The sequence below is a fragment of the Phasianus colchicus genome, chromosome 16 (assembly GCF_987193195.1).
Source record: "Phasianus colchicus chromosome 16, bPhaCol1.hap1.1, whole genome shotgun sequence".
Classification (NCBI taxonomy): Eukaryota; Metazoa; Chordata; class Aves; order Galliformes; family Phasianidae; genus Phasianus; species Phasianus colchicus.
Window position 1 is genome coordinate 3,773,780 of NC_143451.1, and position 24,530 is coordinate 3,798,309.

Sequence of the window (24,530 nt, forward strand, 5' to 3'; positions counted from 1 at the left end):
CCCCGCAGCCATCTGGCAGCGCACGCGATGAAGTCAGGCGGGATGATGTGCAGGGCCAGCGCGCGTTCGGAGCTCGCCGCCTCTGTTTTGGTGACACCTCCTTAGCACTCGCAGTGGGGGGTGGATTCGTGGGGGGGGAACCTCCTCAGAATGGGGGAAACCACCCTCTGTGCTCTGAGTCATCTGCTGACAGCAAGGAGGGGACAAGGGGACACAGGGACACGGGCATGGCCCTGGGGCAAGCCGTGCTGCACAGTCGTTGGGGGGTCCTGCAGCCCCCACCCTGCCAACTCTGGGTAGGATTTCTCGTTGTTGTTGTTATTCTTTTATTATTTTTTTTACAAAATGACATCCTTCTGGTCTGCCTTACAAAACCTGTACTAGAAAAAGTTTTCCCAGAAGAAATGGGAAATAACCGCGTATAAATATTCTCTCTGAGTTTGTAAAGCTCTGGTTCCCCGTGCGCCCGCGCGGCGCGTCCTTCAGCCCGGTGGTGCTGAGGTGCACAGCTCCTCAGCCGGGCCGCGCCGCTCACATCAGCTCCAGGGATTGGGGACCGCAGCCACGCTCCACTGAGGGGCCCCTGTTGCCAGCACATCGCTGCCCCTCAGCCGAGTCACCGCCGTCCTCCTTCTGTCTTCCTTCCTAGCACTCGCTAAAACAAGAAGGCCGACCCAAACCCGAATTAAAAACCAAAACCTTCGCTGCCTGTGTTCTGCGTCAGGTCACGGGAATCAAGGCGCTTAGGCCGAGCGGTGCAATCGGTGACTGCTCCCCACGTGTGTAAGCCCCTCAGAATTGCACGTTATGGGTTTGGGCTCTGCCGCAGCTCAGTTAACTCCCCGCCATTCCTCGACCTGGAGGTGCCACGCAGCACTCCCGGCTCAGAAGTAGGAGGGCTTCAGTGCTGCACTGTTGTTGTTGCTGGGATAGTGTGCCTGCATCAGTGGCACCTCGCATTCGGGGCCACCCGCCAGCACCGCGTTCTCAGGCCCCCGGCAGCCGTGCCTGCTCCGCTCGCCATTCTCTAGGCACGCCTTCACACCCTCCAGCTCCAGCGGGCCAGCCTCCACCCCGCCTCCTGCATGCTCCTTGGCCCGGTGGTGCCGGCGGTAGTAAGTGACTGCCGTCACCACCACCACCAGCAGCAGCACGGCGGCCAGCGCAGGGACGATCATCAGGGCCAGGTTGTTGTCCTTGCTCTGGGTGACAGGTGAGTGCTGCTGGTGGCTCGCCGGCAAGGTGTGTGCCTCCACGCAGAAGTCCTCCCTGGAGCCCTTTTCCCCCAGCGGCCCCACACACACGCGGTAGGTGCAGTTGGGTTTCAGTGCCCGCACTGTGTACTCAGAGAGAGAAGCCGGCAAGCGGAGCATCACGGGGCGCTTCTCTGGCCCAGAGAGGTTGCGGTAGCTCAGCCGGATGCCCTTCAGCTGGGCTTTGGACTGGACGTAGTTCTGCAGGTCCACCCGCAGTGAGGTGCTGCTCACCTGTGTGATGCTGATCTTCCGGCTTGGAGGTGCTGCTGGCGTGGCTGGGGACAGCGTTGTGCCCCTCGCTGCCGCCTCCTCCTCTTCCTCCTCCTCTTCTTCCTCCTCACAGAATGCCCCAGCAAAGCCTGGTGGGCACAGGCACCGCAGGTGACCATGGGCACCCAGCTGGCAGGTGCCACCATTCAAACACGTGCGTGGGGGGCACAGCTGCGGCGGGGGGCTGCTGGCAGCTGGGGTGAGGCTGAAGGGCACCGGTGTGGAGCTAAAGGGGACGGCGCGGGGCTGCGGGGTGGTGGTGGTGGTGCTGGGCTCCGGCGGCGGGCGGCTGCCGGTGGGAATGGGCACAGGTGGTCGTGGTGCAGTGGTGCGTGGAGGGGAGGTGGTGGCAGCAGTGGTGGTGGTGGTGGTGGGGCAGCCAAAGTCGGCATACTGCAGATGGTGGAGGAGCTTCCCTGAGTTTTTTGGGGGGAAATGGCAGCGTGTCTCCTCGGGCCGCCGGAGGAGCACACCACTGGCGTTCACCCACTGCACGAGCCAGCTCATCTGGCAGATGCAGTTGAAGGGGTTACCAGAAGCTGTCATGGCACGGAGCCTCGGGAAGAACCTGGAGAAGTCCCGAGGGATGGTGTTGATGTTGAGGTTGCTGATGTCCAGCTCCTGCAGGTTGTGAAGGCCGCGGAAGTCCTCAGGGGGCAGCTGGGAGATGTGTGCGTTGCCGGCCAGGCTGAGCTTGGTGAGGCTGCCCAGGCGCCGCAGTACCACTGGCACGCGCTCCAGCAGGTTGTCAGAGACGTCCAGCTCGTGCAGGTTGTTCTGGGGCTGGAAGAGCTCCTCGTCCAAGCTCGTCAGGCCCAGCCCTGCGATCTTCAGGGACTCGATGTTTATGGCATGGAGGGTGCCAGGCACGATGCTGGGGATCTTGTTCCAGCTGATGTCCAGCAGGAGGAGGTTAGGCAGGTCAAGAGGGGGCACGGCCCGGAGCTGGTTGTTCTGCAGCTTCAGCTCCAGGAGATTCTCCAGCGTGTCAAACGCGGTGGCGTGGATGTGCTGGATCCTGTTCTTCTGCAGGTAGAGCCGCTCCAGCAGCCGCAGCCCGTGGAAGGTCTCGTTGGTGATCTCCTGCAGCTGGTTGGAGGACAGGTCCAAGTTGACGAGCTCCGTTAGGGACTGGAAGATGTTTTTCTGGATGCTAGTGATCTTGTTTTGCGAGAGGTCCAAGAGCTGCAGGGCAGGCAGCCCTGCAAAGCTGTCCTCGCTGAGCATCGTGATACCATTCTCAAAGACATAGAGGGAGAGGGTGCTGGGGGGCAGCCCTCGTGGCACAGTGTGGCCCCGCCTGGCCGCACACAGGATGGTCGTGGGGTCCTGGCACTGGCAGCCTGTGGGACATGCCTGTGCCATCTGCCCAGGGAGCAGCAGCAGCAGCAGCAGCAGCGTGCAACGGACCAGCTGGTTCATGGTGTCAGCTCTGTGGGAGAGAGAGATTTGCATGAGGATACTGTCGCCCAGGCACGCATGGCTTCACACACAAAGCACACAGCATTTTGGGCAGCACTCAGGAAGGGGCTTGCTCCAAACTGCCCCCAGGCCAGGCTGGCGTGGGAGCCCCTGACCTGGCTCCTGGTGGGGCAGGGATAGCTGTGCTCAGCCCTGCCACCACTGGCTGCCCACCTCTCTTCCTTCCCTGCCTGGGACACCCCAGCCCCAAAGGGACCATAGCGGAGCCTGAAGGCCTCTGCTACTGCTCTGCCCCGTGCATGAAGCAGTGCACGGGCTGCTAAGCGCCCTGCTGTCCCGTCCCCACATCCCCTGGATTTAGAGCCAAGCACCCCCAGCTCCTCCATGCGCGGTGTCCTGGCTCGTGGGGCAACACGACCCCCACGGCGGGCGGCAGGGAAAGGGCCCCTCCTTTCCCGGCTGCTCTCGGCAGGGTGCAAACCAAACATGTGGGACGCGCCGCCTCCATCCCAGCAGACGCACCCGCCTCGGCCTCCGCCAGCGAAGGGGGTGGGAGCCAGCCCTGCTTCCCGCAGCCGAGCAGGACTTAACCCTTTCCTTGTGCCGTCTGTGCAGCAGCCACCCGCCTGAGCCCCCCGGGACCCCACGCCATAGGATTCTGTCTCTGCCATTGCTTCACCCCATAAGAGCTGTGAGGTGGCCCGCATGGGGTGGGTGTGTGGCCCCCAGCACCAGGCTGAAACCCAGGACGGGGTTTTGGGGAGTTTGTCAGTACTTTGAGGTACTCAGATGGTGATGCTGTTTACAGCAACCAGAGCTGGAGGTTTCACCTACATGAGGGAAGCACAGGAGCTGGTGGTGGCAGTGGCACTCAGGAGCAGTGGCACCTGGAGGTAGCACTGCCATGAGGTGACCTGGGCCAATGAAATGCTGCTGGTGTGAGGACAAAGCAGTCACTGCCCCTGTCCCAGCAGGGTGGCTTGGGGCTCAGGGACAGAGCTGCAAGGAAGAAGAGTGGGTTCTGACAACCTGGGGACAGCAGCACTGCTGATGGGCCATGGGGAGTCACTGCCCAGCCCTGTCTTGCTCCAAGGGCCCTGGGCCAAGCTGTGACCTGCAGTGGGCCCAGCCCTTGGCAGACCTCCAGTGCTCTTGTCTCCCAAATCCCTGGCTGCACGTGGCGACTTTGCATCCCAAAAAGCTTCCTCTGTTGGCATCCCAAGATTCTGGCACAGCACCGGCCTCGTTGGGTTGCAGAGCCCCTGGGCTGCACTCCCCATCCCTCTGGCACTGACTGACTGGGGACAGAGGAGACCAAGGAGAGGATGTTCCTGGTGTGAGCAGGGCTGGAACAAGCCCTGCTCCAGCTCCTCTGTGCCCATGTCCCAGGGACAGACATCCTGGCTGATGTCCTTGCTCAGGACACAGCTCGTCTCTCAGCCCTGTCTTTCAGCCCTTTTAATGACAGCCCTAATTAGTGCAGGCAAGGAGTGAGACGCAGGGCTGCAGGAGGGCCAGGGCCCTGCCTCCTTCATCACCCCATGGCAGGGCACATGGGGTGACAGAGGGGACTCTGCAGGGTGCATGGCCCTAGCAGCCCCTTCCCAGCGCGCCAGTCACCTCCTCCCCTCCTGCCGGGCTGCTGAAAGTCGTTAATAGCTGCAGGCAAATAAAACCCTGCAACTCACTGGGGCCCCGCTGTGCGCGGGGGGCTACCGGGTAGCACAGCAGCACGTGCTGCTGGCTGCCCCATGCCCCACCATGGGGGGCCTCAGCTGGGCTGTGCCGAGCCCTGGTTGTGCCGTGGAACAACACCACATCCCAAGTCCCCCCAGATCACCGCACTCGCCTGCAGCAGGACAGGGTTAAGGAGGAGGCTGTGGGCCTGGGGTGCGCCCAAGGGTGGGGTGCACCCGCGCCGCTGGGCAGGGTCACCACAGCCGCCTGAGTCACTTGGCCCAGGGACACCAGCACTGGGAGGAGCCGCTCTGTGGCCATGCAGTCACGGTCACTGAGCCCCCTGCCCACACCCCGTGCGTGGGTGACCCTGGGGCAGAGTACCCAGCGTGCCATAGCCATGGTGATCGGGCTGTGCCAAAAGAGCATCATGCAGCCTCATGAAGTGGCTGGGGGACACTGCTGGCATTAAGCACTGAGCTGGCAGATGGAGGTGACAGCATCAACCCTCAGCTGGGACATGGGGCAGCTGAGCGGGGACAGCAGGCGCGCTGGGATGGCCAAAGACCAGGCTGGCCTTGAGGGCAGCACGGTGCAGGGCTGTGCCTGTCGGGGTGGGCAGCATGGTGGCGGCGGGGCACAGGCCCTGGGTTGGGACCTGGTTTTGCAATGCCAGGGTCGGGTTTCGCTGACGTGTCCGTGCTGCAACCAGCTGCTGACTCTGAGCCTCTCAGCCCTTTAATTATGCTGGCATTTCCTCCCCAGCTGCCAGGCTCCGCTCACTGGCCCCGAGCAGGTTGGGCTGGGTCGTGACCGCGGCCGAGCATCCTGCCTTGCCGGTCGGGCACCACGCGCTTCACCTGTGGCTCCACACCTCTGCCACCGCTCTGCTGACACCATCGTGCTCCTCCGGCACACACCAGCACGCTGCCCAGCCCCTCGATGGGCACGTGGGGCCAAGAGGTGAGCCCAGCCTGGAGCCTGGAGCCTGGCAGCTTGGCAGGGGCAGCACGGCCGCACTGGGGAGAAGCGGTTCTCCCAGAGGTGCTTGGCCATCTTGCCCTGGCAGCAGCCTGCTGCTCCTTGGCTGAGCTCCCCAGGCCTGCACCGCAGATACTTGCCGAATTATTCATATTTTCCGGCTGCAGGAGGATCCAGGCTCAGCCTCCCCCTCTTGCACAGCCTCTCCCTGCCAGCCTGAGGGAGTGGGAGCACTGTTCCCGTTCCCTGGGATGAACAGCTGGGTGTCCACTTGGTGCACACGGGGACACAGCACCCCTTTCTGTGCCCAAGGAAGAGCCCGATGCCAGCCAGGCGCAGCACGGGGCGAGTGGCAGTGCTGGCTGCTGTGGTGACAGTAGTGTGTCCCCAGCCCTAAGCTGCAGGGTGACACCTGGGCAGGAGGGGGCAGTTGGAGCTCCATGCTGCCACAAGGAAGTAAATGGTGGCCCTGCCACTGGGTGAGCATCCCTGCTACTACAGTGCCTGCAGGGCCGTGCGCTCACCTGGGTCTGTGCCCACCTGGCTCAGAGGCTGGTGAGCCCAGGGTGCCCTGAACCCCAGGACTGGGCCCTAAGGGCCGGAGGGGACAGCACAGTCCCACAAGCTCTCATCCCACTCCACGTCACAGTGGATTCCTGAGCCGTGGGTATCCAGCACAGCCAGGACACCCCTCCTGTCCCCACACCCTGGTGAGTGAGGCCCCGTGTCCGCTCGGCTCCCCGTGCAGAACAAAGCCGCCGTTGTTGCCGGCACGCAGCCAGCCCGGTGGGCACCGGCACACACAGCTCCATCCCCACCAGCGCCCTGGGCCCCACGCAGAGGAACGTGGGGCCTTCCCCGGCTCCAGGCCCAGCATCGCAGGGCCCTCCCTGTCGCCCCCGAACACACCCGTGTCGGTGCGTGCCCAGCGGAGCTGCACGACCAGCCCCTAATCCTCCTTTTCCCTTCCAGTCGCCCTCCGCCGCTGCTCCCACCTCCTCCCGCGCTCCCTCCCTATTTAATTAAAGTTTCCGCAGCAGCCAGGGAGGAATGCGGGCCTGCTTATTGCCTCCCCCCGCGCCAGCCCCTCGGCCCGCTCCTGCCCCGGTGACCCGGCCACGCTCTCAGGTGCCGGGAAGGGGAAAAACCAGCAGAGCCGCTTCGCCCGGAGCCAGCGGTGCCGCCCCGCTGCCACGCGCGGATTCCTGCGGCCTGACTGTGGCCGTGCTGTCCCCGAGCGCTTCCTCCCGCCGCGTCCCGTCGGGTGGCGGAGCCAGCCGGGCAGGCAGCGTTGCGTCAGGGCGACCCGGCTGGGCCACCGGGCTTGGCGTGGTGCGAGGAAAAATAGTAATTAGTGTCATTCGTCACGGCGGCACGGCCCTGCGCCGTGTGGGCAGCACCCGGTCCTCGGTCAGGCCAGGCCACCGCCACCAGGACGGGACGGGCTCACTCGAGGACGGGGACGCGTTTCTGCTCGGTGCTGCTCGGTGCTGCTCGGTCACCGCAGCATCGCCCGCTGGGATGCCCGGGTGCTGCTGGCGGCTCGGTGGGCACAAGGGAGGAGTGAGGGATGCTCAGCCCCTGTCACAGCCGGCAGGGTGGCAGCTCCGGTGTCACCCCAGCAGGCGCAGCGGGAAGCCGGTGGGGCATCCCCGTGGCCGGCGGCCAGGCTGGTCGGTGCCCTGCTGGCACGCTTCCCTATCAGACACTGGTGCCAGCGGCTCCCTGCTTGCTTCCCCCGAGCAGCGAGCCCTGCTGCCGCATTGGGATGGGCACGCATGGATGGACCGTTCCGGGTCCCACACGTATCCTGGCTGCTGGCAGGATGGGTCACTGTCACCCAGCCAGCAGCAGTGACACCTGGGGACAGCAGGAGTCCCCCCAGCCACACCTCACCCCTCCCCACGATGAGGCACACCGGACACGCACCAGGGACTGCCCGTGGGACGGGACCCGCGAGGCCACCGTGCTGGGGACCGGCCACCAGCGTCCTCATCCCCGTACGCCACCGGGCTGCCGCCGAGGCTCCATCCCTAGCCAAGACGGGGTCACCCTGTGACCCAGCAGGGACAGCCGAGCACAGACTGCCGGTCCCTCCCGGCCCGTGGTCGCGGCACTCACCGGGGCCGGGGGGGCCGGGCCGGACACTCACTCCATGGCGGCGGGCGGACGCTCCCCTCTCTGGCGGCGCCGGGCCCGGGGGGCGGCTTTTAGGACGAGGGGCGTGGCCCGGCGCTGGGGGGCGGGGCCGGCTCTCCCGCCGGCTTTCTATTGGCTGTGAGGAGCAGGGGGCGAGGGGCGGGGCGGGGCTGCCAAGTAGGCTCCGCCCCCTGCGCACCTGGGGCCCGGTGTGGGGGGACCCCGGGGACCCCCTGGTACCTCCGGGTGTGGGTACGGGTACGGGTGTGGGTACGGGCATCTCCCCCTATCCCCAGCACCCATGCGCCCCAAGCACCTCCAGATCCTGACAGCCCAGGGCTGGGCATCCCAGCAGCTCCTTGTTCAGCATGCCCTCGCTGACCCGTCACCCCAGTATTGGTCCCAGTTGGCCCAGGGCCGCTGGGAATCCCAGCCTCCTGTGTCCCAGTGTCTCCAGCACCCCTAGTGCCATGCTACCCCATTACCCTGCTACCTGCATGGCCAGGGATCAGTGTGCTTTGGGGCACGCTGCCACTGCGCAGTAGGGATGGGGGCTGTGCGTGTCCTTGAAGGGCTGTCGCGAAGCCCGTGTGACAGCAGTACCGTACCGAGCACTGCACATTCACCACTCCGAGATGTCCCAGCAGTGGAGCTGCCCTTGTCCCAGTCTTTGTCCCTGGTGGTGGTGGCAGCGCAGGGCTCACAACAGCGATCCCCGTGCCTGCCGCGGCCGCTCGGCATTGTTTGTCCACATCGTGCCAACAGACACGGGCTGGGATTGCGCCGTACTGCCTGGGGCTGCCCCTGATGTCAGCTTGCTGCCCCACGCTGTCCCTGCCATGGAGACCCGCCGTGGTGCAGGGCTGCGGGGCCGGGCAGCCTTTGTTTGGCTGTGTTTCCTCAAAGTCGATCCGTGTAAAATCCCGGCACCGCACGTGCTCCCTTCCCCCAGCCGGCACAACCACAAAAATGTCAACCCGAAAGTAATATATTGTCCCTTTGTTCTCCTGAAAGTTGCCTCTGGAGTTTTCTCTTCCACACCCATATCATGGGGAAGGAAGAGAAGGGGTTCGGTGCTCCATGTCCCCTCTGGCCACCGAGCATCCCCCGGGTGCAAGGTGGGACAGGGACAAGGACAAGGATGAGGCACACTGCAGCCAGCCCAGCTGGCAGCCCCAACCACAGGACTGGTGGGGCAGCGTGTGCCAGTGAGGTGTGTGGTGTGCAGGCTGCACCCCGTGACCCCGTTCCCACCCCAGCCTGGCCAAGCTGGCCCAGGCAGCCCAGGGCTGTGCCTGCAGGGCCAGGTGGGCCCCGGGTTCCCTCACCTGTGGTGGCACCTGCATGCCCCGTGCCCGCACTGCCGTGCCACACACTGGCACACTTCAGGAACTGTGGGCGGCCGCCAAGGTCTTGCTGCCATAAAGCTGTCACAGTGGGGCTGAGCGTGGCAGGGCTGTAGCGTGGGAAGCTGTAAATGGGGGAGATGCCAAGGGCCGTTCCCATGTGCCAGACCAAGGGCACCCAGCACTCCCTGCTGCCATGGGCACGGTTGGACCCTGCCCAGTACTTTGCTGGCACCACCAGGAAAATAGGACTGGGCTTGGGGTGCCCATGGGGGAACGGGTCAAGAGGGCAGGATCCAGCCCTGCCTTTACTGGGGTGCTGCCGTGTGCCAGAGCAGACTGCCGAGCCCCATCCCACAGTGCTCAGCACCTTCCTTTCCTTGTAGGGCCGTGATCCCACTGTATGATGCCGACACAGGGCTGCTGGTGCTGGCAGGAAAGGTGAGGAGCTGGGGTGGTGGGACACAGCATTGTGATCCTACACCCTGCTTACACTGCATTCCTCATCTCTGCCAGGGAGAAAACCTCCTGTACTGCTTGGAGGCGGCATCGGCTCAGCCTGCACTCACCCAAGGTAAACAGAACACATCCTACACTGGGGTGCTTCGACCCCTACTCCTCCAGCCCCCACCCCAAGGCTTTCCTGCCTGTCCACAGTCACTCAGTGCCTGATGGAGGGACACACACGGGGCCTGGCCACCATTCCCCGCCTGGCCCTGGATGTCATGGCCTGCGAGGTGCTCCGCGTCCTGCAGCTCACCGACACCTTCCTTGTCCCTGTCAGCTACATCGTGCCTCGCAAGGTGAGAGCGTGTGGGGCCATCAGACAGAGCCTCAGCTCCAAGCTTGGTCCCTGCGACCCCACGTCCTCATGCCCTAATGCTTTCCCTGTCACTCACCACAGCATGCAGGGCAAAGGTGCTCCCAGTGTGCTCAGGTTTTTCCTTCCATTGGCATCATTCTCCTGAAGCATTTTTCTGAATGGCAGAAAAAAAACAGGGTGGCAGCTTAAGAAAATGCCCTGTTCTGTAAACAGACACTATTGTGGAAAAACCCACGTTTAAAAAAAGAAACAGAGCATAAGCACTGCTGCAGGGCGGCCACGGGCTGGGGTGGACCAGGGCTCTGCCCCCACAGGGACACTGCCACAGGCAGGGCTCAACCCCTGGGGAAATGGAGACAGCCACCACTCACTCTGGGAGCCCCCAGCTCATTCCCTTGCCCTCACCCTGTGGGTGGCACAGGGTGAGGTGCCTGGTGTCACCTCATGGGTACACCTCACCATTCACTTGCTGGGGAATGGAGAGCAGCCAGGTGTGGTGGGGAGTAAGGGGAGACTCAGGTTTCCAGGCTAAGGTGAGGGAAACCTGTGGGGGATGAAACCTGGGCACTGCATGCTGAAGTCTTTGGGCTGGGGACTGAAATCTGGAGCTGGTGTTGGGTAGCAGAGGCTGGGTGCTCAAAGCTGCAATGCCAGGAGCCACAGGCCAGCAGCTGGGGGCTGCATTTCAGAACCTGGATGCTTTCAGGGTGCCCAGCACAGTCCAAAGCCAGGCAGCATCTGACACCTACAGGCTCCAGCATGCAGCTCTGCTGGGGCTGAGGCTCCGCACCACCAGGTTGCCAGGGGTCTCCTACGTGGAGCCACCAGTGCTCAGTGACAGCAAGGGACTGCAGGCAGAGAACCAGTTCACATCCCACCTAGTGCGGGCAAGCACAGAGGTTCAGTACACAACTCTTGCCATTCCCTCTCCTGCAGTCCAACCAGGAATTCCACGAGGATCTGTTCCCTGACTGTGCTGGGATGCTGCCGGCCACAGATGCCCAGTCCTGGTGGGCAGGGGACAGTCAGCAGGTGAGTGGCAGCCAGGAGGAGTCCCCGTGGATGGCAGCACCTGGGGCTGGGCACAGTGCTGGAACAGCCACTACACTGCCTTGGGATGGGGCCAGGACATGCATGGAAGGGGAGTGGAGATTTAGACAAATTTCACATTTGCCAAAAGCCAAGGAGTTTTTGGGGTGGCAGAGCACACGGGCTGTTTGCCCCCTCCTGACTGTGGAGTGGGAAAAGTGTTTGAGGATGAGACGCACAGCCCTGCACCTTGGCTGCAGCAGTTGGCTTTGAATGCACACACAGCTTCAGGAGATCTCATCTGCTCCCACCCAGTTTAAAATGGTTTTCCAGGAAGAAACTGCTCAAAAATGCTCTTCTGCAGTCAGCTGAGCTCTAATTTCCATCTAGGTGCAGCGAAGAGTAAAAATCTAATCAAGAACAGTCATTTCCCTCCACCTTCCTTAAAAATGTAGACATTTTGAGTGTGTATTGGAACCACTTAACAATTCCAAAGCTGTGAGCCAGAGAGGGGCCTCCTGCAAATCAGGAGCACCCCCATAAGCCAGACACCACAAGCAGCAGGTTTCAGTGGGGATGATGACAAAACCAGGGGGAGAAAAAGGAGGTTTTGTGGGGGATGAACCAGCCAGCTCCCTGACGCAGCCAGCAGCTGGGATGCTGCGGAAGGCTCTCCTCTGTCGATGCCTGCTGGTCACAGCACTGCTGCTTGGCAGGTGGGGAGGGTGAGCCTGCACCCAGCACGGAGACCCACGCAGACCTTCTGTTCCCCGCTCATCGCCGCCGTGCACAGCAGCCAGCTGCCCAATGACGGCCCTGTGGATACTGACCGCAGTGTGAGCACAGGGATAAGGGGGGCTGGGGGAGGCAGAGCTGTGGGACCACCTTCTGCCCACCGCTGTCTCCTGTAGGAGGGCAGTGGCTACTCTTCGCCCTCTGGCTCGCTGACCTCACCGAGCAGCGCCGGCGCCTCACTCTCCACCAGCACCGCCCCCTCCAGTGGCTTCATCAGCAGCCCCAGCCAGAAGTCACTGCAGAGTATTTTGGGTGAGCGGGCAGCAGGGTGGGCTTGGCATCACTGGCCCACGTGGCCGGAGGAGCCGTGGCACTCAGCAGCATCCACCCACACAGGGCCCAGCTCCCGCTTCCGGCACACACAGGGCACAGTGCTGCACCGTGACACCCACATCACCAACCTGCGGGGGCTGAGCCTCACCACGCCGGGCGAGAGCGACGGCTTCTGTGCCAACCACCAGCGAGTTGCCCTCCCGCTGCTCTCTGCTGGTGGCCAGATCGCTGTCCTTGAGGTACTGCAGACAGGAGCAACTCTTGCCATCACTGCAAGCAGCACGTTGGCACCTGACACATGCCCCGGGTGATGCTTTGCTTTCCATCAGCTCTCCAAACCAGGCCGTCTCCCCGACATGGCTGTGCCCACCATCCAAAATGGTGCAGCAGTGTCCGACCTCTCCTGGGACCCCTTTGACCCACGGCGCCTTGCAGTTGGTACACACTGGCACCAGCACCCTGCCATGGGTTGCCGTGCCCCACGTTGCTGCTCACCCCCTGCCTGTGTCTCTCTCTGCCTGTCGGTGCTCCAGCGGGGGAGGATGCCAAGATCCGGCTGTGGCGGGTGCCTGAGGGCGGGCTGCAGGACACACTGCAAGAGCCTGAGGCTGTGCTGAGAGGTGAGCATGGTGCAGGGACACAGCTCAAGAACTGGCAGTGAGGACAGCTGGTGTCCCTGTCCCAGTGTTGGCATTCTGCTCTTTTCACCAGGGCACACAGAGAAGATCTACTCCATCCGCTTCCACCCCGTGGCAGCCGACCTCCTTGTCTCCTCTTCCTATGACATGACAGTGCGGATCTGGGAACTGGGTGCTGGGCAGGAGGTGCTGTGCCTGCAGGGACACACGGACCAGGTAGGGGAAAGGATTACCAGGGGGCTGCAGCACTCAGACATACCAGGCTACCACACTGCAGCACGACTGGATGGCAGCTTGAAGCTGGCTCCTGAATTACGGTGCTGAGATGGTGCTGGGGGAGAGTGACTTCAGGCTACCAAAAGGGCAACATAGCTGGCCACCAAGTCCCCTAGGCCAGCCAAGCACTGGGGCACAGATCTGTGACAGAGGCATCCTCCATCTCCCAGATCTTCAGCCTGGCCTGGAGCCCTGATGGGAGGAAGCTGGCGACAGCGAGTAAGGATGGCCGGTTGCGGCTCTATGAGCCTCGGTGCAGCCCCCAGCCCCAGCAGGTGGGACCACAGTGTGGGATGGGATAGGGGGGACAGATCCCACCATGGGGAGCTGCTGGGCAGGGCGTGCTGCCAGTCACCTCCTTCTCCCCATACAGGAGGGCCCTGGCCCCGAGGGAGGCCGTGGAGCACGTGTGGTCTGGGTGTGCGGAGGTGATTTCCTCCTCGTGTCCGGCTTTGACAGGTGAGGGTGGGCACACACCACCACTGGGCATGGTCCCAGGGGATGAGGCATTCCTCAGTGCCCACCATGGGGATACACTGGGTTCTGCCATTGCACCTGCTCACCCCCACAGCCGCAGCGAGAGGAAGATCCTTCTGTACCGTGCACAGGCCCTGCCTGATGGGCCCCTCTCCGTTCTTGGCCTCGATGTGGCCCCATCCACACTCCTTCCCTTCTATGATGAGGACACCAGTGTTGTCTTCCTCACCGGCAAGGTGAGATGGAGCTTGCCTGTTTCTAGGGGGCTCCCCACACATGGCACCACGGTATGGGGTCCTCGTGCCCTCACCAGCTTCCATCCCACTGTCCCAGGGTGACACCAGAGTCTTCCTCTACGAGGTGACTCCCGAGCCACCCTATTTCCTCGAGTGCAACAGCTTCACCTCCAGCGACCCCCACAAGGTGAGGGGGTGCCCTCCGGGGCCGAGCCGCCTGCCGCGCTCCCAGCCCTGCTCACACATTCGCTCCACCAGGGCTTTATCTTCCTGCGCAAGACAGCGTGCGACGTGCGGGAGGTGGAGTTCGCCCGGGCGCTGCGGCTGGGGCAGGGCAGCCTCGAGCCGGTGGCTTTCCGCGTGCCTCGTGTCAAGGTAGTCACCGGGCTCGGCCGCGCGGGGGACGAAGCGACGGGCCGTCCTCACCGCCCCACGCCCTGCAGAAAGAGTATTTCCAAGAGGACATCTTCCCTCCGACCCGCGTGTGGTGGGAGCCGGCCCTGAGCGCCAGCGCCTGGCTGGGGGGAGCGGACGGGCAGCAGGGCCGTGCTGAGCTCCGTCCCGCCGACATGGAGCCAGGTGGGTGCGCGGGGCCGAGCGGGTGCGGGGCCGCTCGGTGCGGGACCGGCCCGCATCACGCCGCCATCACAGTCAGCCAGGCCCCGAGGGAGGCGCCCGCACGGAAGTTCGTCCCTTCGGCCGCGTATCTGGGGGAGAAGACGGACGAGCAGAAGAAGGAGGAGGTGAGCGTGGGGGCGGCGGGACCGCGGCCCCGTGACGTCCCGACCCACGGCCCTGCGTGTCCCGCAGCTCCTCAGCGCCATGGTGGCCCGGCTGGGGAACCGCCACGACCCGCTGCCGCAGGACTCCTTCGAGGGCGTGGATGAGGCCGAGTGGGTAAGCGGGGCGGGACGACGGACAGGCCGCGAGGAGCGGGCCTGGGCCTCACCGAGCCCGGCCTCCGCAGGACTAGGCCGCAGGCGGAGCTCACGGCGCCGCGCGGACCGCAGGCCTCCGCCGGAGAGGAGCCATCTCAAGAGGACCGAGCCCGCCATCGCAGCCGCTGCGGCCGCGCCATTAAAGCCGCTGCAGCCCCGCCCGTGGCTCCTGTGCTTGTGTGAGGGAACGGGGGCGGGGGGGAAATGGCGGCCGCTCTCCCGCCTCTTTAGCGCGCATGCGCGGCGCCCGCGGCCCGGACCTCCCCGCTCGGCGCTGCCGCCAGGGGGCGCCGTTGCCCGGCGGAGGGCGACGCTCCGCCCCGCGCCCTCCGCTCTCTGACCCCGCGCCCTTGCGGGGAGCGGAAGCGGCGGAGGGGACGATGGTGAGCGGCGGGGCGGGGATCGCTGTGCGGCCCCAGCGGGGACGCGGAGCTCGGGGAGGGGGCGGCGGGGCCGGGACGGGGCGGCGGGGCCAGAGGGGGTTGAAGTCAGGGCTCGGGGTGCGAGGTCCGGGGACTGCGGACGCGGGACGGGGCCGGGTGCGGAGCGACGGCGCCAGGGGAGGTGGAGGCGGTTCTGGGCCGCGGCCGGGGGGAAGCGGGGCCTGGCAGGCGGCGGGGTGTCTGTGGGGCGGGGTGTCTGTGGGGCGGGGCCGGGGCCGTGACGGCCGGCTGCTCCCCGCAGGCCAAGTACCTGGCGCAGATCATCCTGGTGGGGGCCCAAGTGGTCGGACGGGCCTTCATGAAAGCGCTGCGCCAGGAGTTCGCAGGTAGGAGCCGAGCCCGGCCCGGGGCGCCTCCCGCTCCCTGTGCTCGTGGGCTGTGTGCGGGGAGGGGACGCCTCCCTCCTGCTGCCGCCTCCCCAGCGCTGGGCAGGGAGGGGAGCTGGGTGACCCCGTGGGCGGCTGGCATGGATGGGGCTTCGTGCCTCTGACCTACCTGGGAGCCCCGTGGCTGTGGGGACTCTGGGGGTGTGGGCAGAGGACTGACGGTGTCCCCGGGCAGCGAGCCGAGCTGCAGCAGATGCACGGGGCCGCTCAGAGAGGCCTCAGTCCGCCGCCGCCTCCAGGATCATCGGCATCAGCCTCCAGGAAGCTCAGCAGATCCTCAACGTCTCCAATCTCAACCCAGAGGAGATCCAAAAGGTAGGGGTTCCCTCAAAGCAACGTGGCTGGGGAAAGCTGGCACGGGGTGGTGGGGGCTCCTGGAGGTGTGTGGGTACAGTCACTGGCCATGGCTCATCCTGGGAGAGGTCTCCCTGCTCCAGCTGCAGCACAGTTTGCCCAGCAGAGCTGCTGGGGAAAGACACATGCTCCTCCAAAGGTGCCTGTCACCACTGCATGAAGCAGCCTCGCCACTGGGAGCCAGAGGCCACTGGGATCTGGGGAGGGGGAGTGCAGGAGGCAGCTCCTGACGAAGGCTTTCCTTTGGCAGAACTACGACCATTTATTCAAGGTGAACGACAAGTCAGTGGGAGGCTCCTTCTACCTGCAGTCCAAGGTGAGCAAAGGAGGGAGAGTTGCGGAGTCTCCCAGCTCTGCCCTCAGCCCGTCTAGCTACCTTTGATTGGGCAGGAACCTTCCAGAAACAGATGTTTTGGGGCAGTACCGCTTCCTGCTTGGGCTGAACCCATCAGTGGGCTGCAAAGGGAGAGCTTTGCTGCCTCTTCCTGGCTGCTTAGAGGGGAAATGCTGACTGTTGGCACCAGCCTAGCAGTGCTGTTCCAGAAAAGGGTTGAGGATAGGTTTTATCCCCACCCTTCATCATGCTGGAGGCCTGCCAGCACTCGAGGATGTCCGTAGGGTAGCACAGAGCTCAGGGACCCGCAGTGCTAGCAGTCAGCATGGATGAACCCCTTCCAGAGTCCTGCTGAGGCAGGAAGGACTCAGAGCTGGTGGGCAGAGAGGCGTGGGTGCATCCCTGCCCTCTGCATCAGCCCGTTCCCTCATCCTGCAGGTGGTGAGAGCCAAGGAGCGGCTGGACGAGGAGCTGCGCATCCAGGCCAAGGACGAGAAAGAGAAAGGCTGGAAAGCCGAGACGTGACTCCTGTCACTCGTATCCCTGCTTCCCTTTCCCTTAAGTTATAGGTGGCCAATAAACGCCGTGTCCTCCACCACCTGGCCTGGCTGCTCTGCTCCCTGGGAGGGACAGGGGATGGCCCCAGCCGTGCTGCTGCCCTGGTGCTGTGCCCCAGCTGTCGGTGTGCAGTGCAGAAACCTGACCCAGCCGCAGGGGGCCGGCACGGGCTGAGTTCTGCCCTGCAGATGATGGAGGTGGCACTGGGAAGGAAGGGTGTCCCCAGTTTGGCCTCAGGGCAGCCAGGGCTCAAATCACACCCGGGAAGGCCACAGCAGCTATTTTAGTGGGGGTTGGATGCTCGCAGCCTGACTGCACGCATGCCTCTGGCTCTGCACCACGTGAGAGTGGGGAGCTGCATGCAGATGGGCAGCAGGGCGGGCACTGGGTCGGGCACGGCGGTGAGGAGCCTTGTGGGGACGCAGCAGGGCTGTCCCCAACTGCATTCCCCCCAGGAGGCCAGGCAGGGCCAGCTGAACCCTCAGCTCTGAGGTGATGGCAGCTGTGTCACCCTCTTCCTCTCTGTTCCCTGGCAGGAGCTCAGTGCTTTGTCCCCACCTCTGGCTCCTTGCTGCCCTTGGGCCCTGGGCGCAGGCGGGTAGCTGGTTGCAGACTGAAACAGGAACTTACTTCAACTTCACTTTATTGTTTTCTTAATAAACTTCCTCTCCCATGGAGGAATATAGTGTTATAATCGTTAGCTTATCTCTTGCTTCTGTAGTCCTTAAACTCTATGCTAACAGCGATGGAGCCCAACAGGAGGAAAATAAAAACAACCCAGAAACTACAATAGAAAGGCACTTAGAGACCGTTAAAATACTGATGACCTGGAATGTGCAACAACAAACCAACAAATGAGCAAGAAAACGTACACCGGCCGGGGAGGCCTGGTCGATGGCCAAATGCCATGCTGTGGCAGTGCCGGGCGGCCGCCGCACCCCAGCCCAAGGACAGTGACATGGGGAGACCTGCTCCCCGCGGGGCGTGCTGCAGGGGGCCCTTCCCGAGCCCGTGCAGCTGGGTCGGGGTCAGGGAGACCCTCGGTTCAGAGAAAGCTGTGGGCAGGGCGAGGTACGGCAGACCTTCTGCGTGCATCGGGGCGAGGGAGGCAGCTGTGCCCCCTGTGCTGGAGGGCGGTCCCTCGGAAAGGGACAGAGTGGAGACAGCAGACTGGAGCCCATGGGGCACTTCTGCGGCATCCCCCATCTCCGAGGCTCCTGCCTCTCGGTGCTGCTGGTGGAGCTGAGCAGGGGCGCCGCGTATCCAGCCGTGCCCAAACTCTCCCTCTTGCCGGGATGGGGTCCGGCAGCGCAGAGCCCAGCCTGCGCCGGTGCTGCCCCACGGCTCCGGGGGCTCATCTGGAAACACGGGCACAGAGCTGAGCAGCGCTGAGCCGCCCAGTGCCAACGTGCACCAGCCTGCAGCCCTGCCCGCGCTGCCTGCGTGCGCTTGCGGTACATGGTTAGGTATGAACGTAGCTAAACACGGTGGCTCTGCCCCGGTGCGGAGCCGGCACGGCGAGCGGCACACGCGGCCGTGTGCCTTGTCACGGGGGTGGCCGGGGAGGCGGCACGGGGCGGCCTGGCCATGGAGCTGGGGGTCCCCACGCCGGCAGCGTTGGGGCCGAGGCCCGGGGCAGGGAGACGCCAAGTCAGCGAGAGCGAAGAGCCCGAGCGGGGCTCCGTCAGCGCGGGGGTCTGGGCGATAAATAAATAGCGGCGTCTCCGCTGCCCAGCGCAGGGCAGAGCCCCCCAGGCGCACCCCCAGAGCCGGGGTGGCAGCGTGGGGTCGCCGAGGGATTATTGCTATTCTCAGAAGAGTCCGTTCTTCTTTCGTGAAGGTTAACGTGGCCGCGAGCCCAGGCCTGGGGCGATGTTGGGGGCGATGCCGGGGTCACGGCCTGCCCTCACCCCCCTCCCCGGCCCTCAATTCACCACGGCCGGCTTGAGCAGCAGGGAGCCGGGCGGGATGACCACCCAGCCGGGCGGCAGCACCTCGGGGGGGCTGCCCGCCGCGCCCACCCCCGTCGAGAGGTCGAGCACGGCCCCCGGCAGCAGCGCCAGGCTCTCAGGGGGGACCCTCAGGCGACCCGGCTCCGTCCGTCGGCCGCCCGCCTTGCGGCCCTCCTTGCTGCCTTTCCGCCCCTCGGCCTCATCAGCCTCGGCCTTCGCCCCGCCGGCCAGCAGCGACATGACGGGCAGCCCCAGGCCGCCGGCCGCGAAGGGCGACGGCAGCAGCGGACCCTTGGCCAAGTTCAGTGGGCCGTTGAGGGGCAGCGCGGGGCCGGGCAGGGCGGGCAGTGAACCCCCGGCCCCACAGCCCAGAGCGCTCAGGTCGAGGGGGGCCGGAGCCAGCGGGAGGGGCAGAGCGGGCAGCGCGTGGGGGGCAAAGAGGGCGGCGGGGTTGGGCAGGAGGAGCTGCGCCCCGTTGGCGTAGGGTGCGTCCGCAGAGCCCTTGGGGGGCGCGTGGGCCTTCAGCATCTCGTGGTGCTCGTGGGACACGAAGTGTCCGTGGGCTTTGATGTGCTTGCGGAGCGAGCTGGGGTCCGTGTAGCGCTTGTGGCAGCCCGGCATCTTGCAGTAGTAGGGCTTCTCCACGTAGTGCGTGCGGGTGTGCTTGAAGCGGTCGCTGGAGTTGGAGTAGCGTTTGTTGCAGCCTTCATAGGGGCAGATGTAGGGCTTCTCGCCTGCGGGACGGCACAGCGCTGCATCTGAGCCCCCCGCCGAGCACAGCTCCGTGCCCCCCACATCCCCCCCCTCCCGCCCTCTGCGCTCACCGGTGTGCGAGCGGTTGTGGATCTTCAGGTTCTCCAGGCGGGAGAAGCTCTTGTTGCAGGTGGGGCAGCGGTGCGGCTTCTCGTTGGTGTGCGTCCGGATGTGGATCAGCATCTTGTACCTGCGCCAGAACCATCGCGGGTAGCCAAGAACGGCACCCACAGCCCCCCCTACAGCCCCCCCCACAGCCCCCATGGGGACACCCAGCACCGCCGCTCGGCGCCGTCCATCACCCACCGCCATCCATCCCCACACCCCCACTACAGGTTGCTGCCCCCCCCCTGCACCCACCTGGCGTTGAAGCCGCGGCCGTGGCGGGCGCAGCCCTCCCAGTGGCAGCAGTACCCCGCGTCCTTCTCGGGTTTGACGTGGAAGTCATTGACGTGGTCCACGAGGTCTTGCAGGAGGTCGAAGAATTGGTTGCACTGAGGGAAAAGGACGCTGGAGGTGAGCGAGGGCCCCCTCCCCCACCAGCCCCACATCCCACCCCCGCCCGGCCCCATGCCCCCGCCTGACCTTGGACCAGCGGCAGACGAGCTGCTTGGGGAGGGGCAGCTCCGGGGAAAGGCGTTTGTCCTTGGGGGGGGGCAGGAAGGAGGGCAGGTGCAGAGCCCCCCCCGCGCCCAGCGGCAGGAAGAACTGGAAGGAGCCGGGGATGCCGTCGATGTAGCGCAGGGACTGGAAATCCTACGGCGGGACGGGGCGGGGGGTGAGGGCCGACGTGCGGCCCCTCTCCGGGACACGACGGGGTGGCACCGAGGGGGAGGGGACGCGCGGCCGTACTCACGTGGGGGAGGGCGGGCACGGGGGGGTCACTGTGCCGCTCGGGGGACAGCGAAGCGCTGCCCCCACCCGGGGACTCCACGCCGGGGGGGGGCGAGAGGCTGAGGTCCATGACGGGGAGGGCCGGGAAGCGCTTCTCCAGCGCTTTGGAGTGTGCCAACAGCCCGGGGCCCGGCCCTGCCCGCCGCCCCCCCCGCGCGGAGCCCCGGCTCTCCCCGACCGGCGGGGGGGCGGCGGCGGAGGGGGGGACGGCACGGGGCCGTGGTCCGGGGGGGCCGCGTTCCCGTTTCTCTCGGGCGCTCCGCACTTTGGAGATGCTCAGCTTGAGGTCCAGCGGCTCGTCCAGCGAATGCATGGCGCCGGCCGGGGGGGTGCTGCTGTAAAGGCGTGCGTGGTGGTACGGGGAGGGGGGGGGCGCACAGCCGTAAAGCCCCCAGTGCCTCCACCCTCATCCCCACACCGCCCCCCCCCTCCCTTCCCTCGGGGCTGGCGAGGGCTCAAGGCCGCGGGGCGCTGGCACGGAGCTGCTGTCCCCCCCCCCACAACAACCACCACCACCTCCGCTGCGGGCAAAGGGCAGTGCGGGAGCTGCGGGCCCCCGGAGGGGGGGGGGGGAAACGTCTGCGCTATGGGGGTGTGACAGTACCCCCCCCCCCGCCCGCCCGCCCTCTGGAGCCCTTTCCCAGGGCGGCGGCGGCTCCAGCCCCGCCGTGACCCGAGCGCGCTGGCCCCATCCCCGGCTTCCTCCCCCCCTCCGGGGCCCCTTCCCCGCCGGGGGCCGCGCAGGGGCTGCTGCGGGGGGGCCCCCCCCGGGCTCCTCCTCACCCCACCCCACCCTCGGTGCCCCCATCCCTTTTCCTGCGGCCGTGGGGCCGGGCTGGGGGCACAGCGCACCCAGCACACGTGGCACGGTCCGGTCGTCGTCCCCCCCCCAACCTCTCCTTCCCCAACCCCCCCGTCGGTTTTTATATACACACACATACACACGGCTTCCCCCCCCCCCAACTCCCCCACCCTCACTGCTGCCGCCGCCGCCCCGGGGGCCCCCCACCCTGGCCGGGCTCCAGCTCGGCGCAGACGCTGAGGAATGCGGAGGAGCCGCGATGGGGCGGGGCCCCCCCCCATTAAACATCCCCCATGGGTCGCCGGGACCCCTACGGGCCCCCCCGCTGCCGGAACCGGCAGCGGGGGGGCCCGTGGGGGTCCCGGCGACCCGATGGCATCATTGATTCCTCCTTGATAAAATAATAAAAAGCATCACCCCCCATCCAGAGTGTGTGTGGGGGGGGGGGCCTCTCCCCGTGCCAACAGCGCAAGGACGCGGTCACGGGTGGGTGACACAAAGGCGAGAAAAGCGGGGGGACACCACCCCCCCCTCACCCATCCATCCCCCGAGGCGGAGCTGTCACCCATCTGGGGACCCATCCCCATCCCCATCCCTACCTGCGGGCGGCTCAGCGCGGGGTGCGGCGGAGCGGACCCCCCCGCCGATGGGACACCGGGCGGCTCCGCCACATCTGCGCGGGGACCGGGACCGGCGGCGGCGGTGTCGGTGTTGGTGGCGGTGGTGGTGGCGGCGGGGCCCCCCCCGGCAGCCCCGGGGCGGGGCGGGGGCTCTGCCCGCCGTGATTTATGGCCGCCCCGCCGCGCTCCCCGCTAGGACCGGCCCCGCCGCGCCGCCGCCCCGGCAGCCATTCGCGGGTGGGAGCTGAGCGCATGCCTGGGCCCGCCCCGCGTGGGGAGGGGGGGGATAGAGGGGGGAAAAAAAAAGAAAAACCCACGGGTGGCAGGAGGACGGATCCCCCACCCCACGCACCCGCACACGGATCTCTCCCGCACGCTGCGTGGGGTCACCGCGGGGTGTCACGCGTGGGGTGATGGAAACCTCCTCCCCCCCTCCAAACCTCCGCTCTTCGTTAACTTGGATGTATTTTTTAGGGGGGGGCGAATGTCCCGCGTGACGGCAGCGCCGCTCCGTGACGTCACGCCTGGCAGGGCCTCCCTATGACGTCACCCCCCGCGGGGGAAGGGAGGAGGGCGGGGGGTGTCCCCGGGGCTCCTTCCGGGGGCAGGATGTGGGCTGCCCGCGGGTGGGGCGCGCCGCCCCGTGTCACGCGTGGGGGGGTCACGAGTGGGCGGTGAAGCTGAGCTCCGGGCGCAGCCCCGCGGCGGAACCGTCGGACCCCCGGGGACGTCCGCCGAACGGCCGCGCCCCGCCCGGCACGCCGGCAGCTGTCACCTTCTGTCCCCGTGCCGCCCACCGTGGGGCTCCGGGTCTCCGTCCCGGGGTGCGCGGGGGGAGGGCTGCCGTCACCCGCCTCGGGGGGAGCAGCCGGGGGGGTCCGGGCCGAGAGCACGGCCCTATAGGTGAGCCCCGTGGGGGCTGTGAGCTCTGCGGCCCCTATGGGGGTGGGGTGGGATGGGTGGGGTGGGGACGGGATTGAATGGGATAAGGCAGGACAGGGCGGAATGGAGTGGAATGGGATGGGGTGAGATGGGAATTGGGTCAGAGGGGGTGGCACGGAATGAGGTGGGGATAGGATAGAGTGAGGACAGGAAGGGATAGAATAGGGTCAGGCAGTGGATGGGTATAGGACAGGATGGGATAAGATGGAATGGAGCTGAGTTGGACGGGGTGGCACGGAATGGGGTGGGGACAGGGCAAGGTGGGATAGGATGGCATGGGAAGAATGGGATAGGATGGCATGGGAAGAATGGGATAGGATGGCATGGGATGGCACAGATTGGGATGGGGACAGGGAGAAGATGGGACAGGGATAGAATGGAATGGGATGAGACAGGATGGGATGGAATGGAACAGAGCGAGATGGGATGGGACAGGGTGGGATGGGGACAGGGCTGGATGAGGAAAGCATCAGATTGAATGGGATCAGATGGGATGGGGACAGGGCAGGGATAGGATCAGATGGGGTGGGATGGGACAGGATGGGATGAGATAGGACAGGGATAGGATAGGATGGAATGGAACAGGATGGGATAGGGATGGGACAGGACAGGATGGGAATGGGAAGGGATGGATTAGGATTAGATGGGATAGCACAGGATGGGATGGGGACAGTACAGGGTGGGATGAGGCAATGATAGAACAGAATGGGATGAGAACAGAATGGGATGAAATAGCTTGAGAGGGGGTTGCACAGGATGGGATGGGGACAGGGCAGGACAGGATGGATTATGATCAAAGGGGATGGCACAGGATGGAATGAGGGTAGGGTGGGATGGGATAGGATAGGGGTAGAATAGGGGTAGAACAAAATGGAATGGGATGAGACAGAACGGGATGGGATAGAAGGGAACAAAATGAAATGGGATAGCACAGAATGGGATGGAGACAGGACAGGATGAGGACAATGTCACATGGGGAGAAATAGGGATGGGACACAACAGGGTGGGGACAGGAACAGGTGGGATGGCACGGGTTGGGATGGGGCAGGGACAGGTGGGGTGGGATGGTGACAGGACAGGGTGGACAGAGATGGGATGGGATGGGATGGGATGGGATGGGATGGGATGGGAGAAAACAGGACAGAACAGAGTGGAATGGGATGGGGTGAGATGGGGTGGATTAGGGTTGGGACGGATGGCACAGGTTGAGATGGGGACAAGATCAGATGGGGTGGGGATGGGAATGGGAGAAGACCATATAGGACAGGATAGGATGGAGTAGGATCAGATGGGATGGGGAGAGGACAGAATGTGGATGATATGGGGATAGAACAGAACGGAGTGGGATGAGATAGGATAGGGCACGGGTAGGATAGGATGGAATGGGACTGGGTTGGATGGGGTGGCACAGGATGGGATGGGGACAGGATGGAATGAGGACAGGTTGGAGGGGTGCTATGAGGATGGCATGGGACAGGATGGGGATGGGAAGGGATGGGGTAGAATCAGAAGGGATGGCACAGGATGGGACGGAACAGGGACAAGAGCGGGTGGCACAGGTTGGGGTGGGGACAGGGCGGGATCGGATGGGGTGGGATGGGGGTGGGACAGGTTGGGATGGGACAGGACGGGATGGGACGGGGTGGAACGGGATGGGCTGAGCGGGGTCAGCCGGGGTGGCACAGGTCGGGATGGGGACAGCGCGGGGACAGCGCGGGGGTGGGAAGGGGTAGCGTAGGATCAGATGGGATCGGACAGGGATCGAACGGGTCGGAACGGGACGAGATAGGATAGGCCAGGGAGAGGACGGGGCGGAACGGGCCGGGCTCGGACGGGACGGCACGGCACGGGACCGGCCGGGCCGGCACCCCGCGGCTCGGGCACAGACGGGGCGCTGCGGGGAGCCGCCCGCCCGC

General features: G+C 65.3%; 4 protein-coding genes across 12 annotated transcripts in view; 2 read left to right on the forward strand and 2 right to left on the reverse strand.

Moving 5' to 3' along the window:
- CORO7 (coronin 7) overlaps positions 1 to 14,734 on the forward strand; it is a 35,848-nt gene extending 21,114 nt beyond the window's left edge. For 3 of the 4 annotated variants that reach the window (XM_031595280.2, XM_031595276.2, XM_090151824.1), the window contains 18 exons: positions 9,478 to 9,532; positions 9,608 to 9,665; positions 9,749 to 9,894; positions 10,851 to 10,946; positions 11,660 to 11,779; positions 11,855 to 11,990; positions 12,075 to 12,250; positions 12,341 to 12,449; positions 12,545 to 12,631; positions 12,723 to 12,865; positions 13,096 to 13,200; positions 13,299 to 13,384; positions 13,497 to 13,638; positions 13,736 to 13,825; positions 13,897 to 14,013; positions 14,082 to 14,217; positions 14,290 to 14,535; positions 14,606 to 14,734. In XM_031595280.2, coding sequence (XP_031451140.2) covers positions 9,478 to 9,532; positions 9,608 to 9,665; positions 9,749 to 9,894; positions 10,851 to 10,946; positions 11,660 to 11,779; positions 11,855 to 11,990; positions 12,075 to 12,250; positions 12,341 to 12,449; positions 12,545 to 12,631; positions 12,723 to 12,865; positions 13,096 to 13,200; positions 13,299 to 13,384; positions 13,497 to 13,638; positions 13,736 to 13,825; positions 13,897 to 14,013; positions 14,082 to 14,217; positions 14,290 to 14,525 — 2,038 coding nt within the window. In that variant the 3' untranslated portion in view covers positions 14,526 to 14,535; positions 14,606 to 14,734. The remainder of the gene's footprint in view (positions 1 to 9,477; positions 9,533 to 9,607; positions 9,666 to 9,748; positions 9,895 to 10,850; positions 10,947 to 11,659; positions 11,780 to 11,854; positions 11,991 to 12,074; positions 12,251 to 12,340; positions 12,450 to 12,544; positions 12,632 to 12,722; positions 12,866 to 13,095; positions 13,201 to 13,298; positions 13,385 to 13,496; positions 13,639 to 13,735; positions 13,826 to 13,896; positions 14,014 to 14,081; positions 14,218 to 14,289; positions 14,536 to 14,605) is intronic. The other variant, XM_031595277.2, reaches the window with a different exon arrangement.
- Positions 324 to 10,209, reverse strand: VASN (vasorin). 4 transcript variants are annotated; one of them, XM_090151831.1, is made up of 2 exons: positions 9,991 to 10,209; positions 324 to 2,958 (listed from the first exon to the last, which is right to left on the reverse strand). In XM_090151831.1, the coding sequence occupies exon 2, from the start codon at positions 2,946 to 2,948 to the stop codon at positions 885 to 887; it is 2,064 nt and encodes a 687-aa protein (XP_090007957.1). In that variant the 5' UTR covers positions 2,949 to 2,958; positions 9,991 to 10,209; the 3' UTR covers positions 324 to 884. The 4 variants fall into 4 exon arrangements, with proteins under 4 accessions (XP_090007957.1, XP_031451141.2, XP_090007956.1 ...); XM_031595281.2 differs by lacking the exon at positions 9,991 to 10,209 and adding an exon at positions 7,728 to 7,866; XM_090151830.1 differs by lacking the exon at positions 9,991 to 10,209 and adding an exon at positions 7,536 to 7,664.
- Positions 14,735 to 14,797: 63 nt separating the features above from the next.
- PAM16 (presequence translocase associated motor 16) lies at positions 14,798 to 16,691 on the forward strand. 2 transcript variants are annotated; one of them, XM_031595285.2, is made up of 5 exons: positions 14,798 to 14,983; positions 15,261 to 15,345; positions 15,581 to 15,720; positions 16,010 to 16,075; positions 16,532 to 16,691. In XM_031595285.2, the coding sequence occupies exons 1-5, from the start codon at positions 14,813 to 14,815 to the stop codon at positions 16,616 to 16,618; spliced, it is 549 nt and encodes a 182-aa protein (XP_031451145.2). In that variant the 5' UTR covers positions 14,798 to 14,812; the 3' UTR covers positions 16,619 to 16,691. The 2 variants fall into 2 exon arrangements, with proteins under 2 accessions (XP_031451145.2, XP_031451146.2); XM_031595286.2 differs by having other exon boundaries at positions 14,798 to 14,959.
- A 586-nt stretch (positions 16,692 to 17,277) lies between these two features.
- GLIS2 (GLIS family zinc finger 2) lies at positions 17,278 to 22,123 on the reverse strand. 2 transcript variants are annotated; one of them, XM_031595284.2, is made up of 6 exons: positions 21,652 to 22,123; positions 20,213 to 20,582; positions 19,942 to 20,112; positions 19,717 to 19,850; positions 19,428 to 19,546; positions 17,278 to 19,337 (listed from the first exon to the last, which is right to left on the reverse strand). In XM_031595284.2, exons 2-6 carry the CDS (start codon positions 20,561 to 20,563, stop codon positions 18,577 to 18,579), a joined length of 1,536 nt encoding a protein of 511 aa, XP_031451144.2. In that variant the 5' UTR covers positions 20,564 to 20,582; positions 21,652 to 22,123; the 3' UTR covers positions 17,278 to 18,576. The 2 variants fall into 2 exon arrangements, with proteins under 2 accessions (XP_031451144.2, XP_031451143.2); XM_031595283.2 differs by having other exon boundaries at positions 20,213 to 20,585.
- Between the last annotated feature and the right edge of the window lie 2,407 nt (positions 22,124 to 24,530).

What these genes read in the sequence shown, in the direction of transcription:
- GLIS2 (XM_031595284.2), bottom strand. Translation starts at nt 20,563, where the DNA reads ATGCATTCGCTGGACGAGCCGCTGGACCTCAAGCTGAGCATCTCCAAA. An exon ending in CCGTGCCCGCCCTCCCCCAC is followed by an intron (nt 20,113 to 20,212) that starts GTGAGTACGGCC and finishes GTCCCGCCGTAG; the next exon opens with GATTTCCAGTCCCTGCGCTA. An exon ending in TCGTCTGCCGCTGGTCCAAG is followed by an intron (nt 19,851 to 19,941) that starts GTCAGGCGGGGG and finishes CTTTTCCCTCAG; the next exon opens with TGCAACCAATTCTTCGACCT.
- VASN (XM_031595282.2), bottom strand. Translation starts at nt 3,456, where the DNA reads ATGGAGGCGGCGCGTCCCACATGTTTGGTTTGCACCCTGCCGAGAGCA. An exon ending in CGCGCATGGAGGAGCTGGGG is followed by an intron (nt 2,959 to 3,319) that starts GTGCTTGGCTCT and finishes TCTCTCCCACAG; the next exon opens with AGCTGACACCATGAACCAGC.
- PAM16 (XM_031595285.2), top strand. Translation starts at nt 14,813, where the DNA reads ATGCGCGGCGCCCGCGGCCCGGACCTCCCCGCTCGGCGCTGCCGCCAG. An exon ending in GCGGCGGGGCGGGGATCGCT is followed by an intron (nt 14,984 to 15,260) that starts GTGCGGCCCCAG and finishes TGCTCCCCGCAG; the next exon opens with GCCAAGTACCTGGCGCAGAT. An exon ending in CCTTCTACCTGCAGTCCAAG is followed by an intron (nt 16,076 to 16,531) that starts GTGAGCAAAGGA and finishes CTCATCCTGCAG; the next exon opens with GTGGTGAGAGCCAAGGAGCG.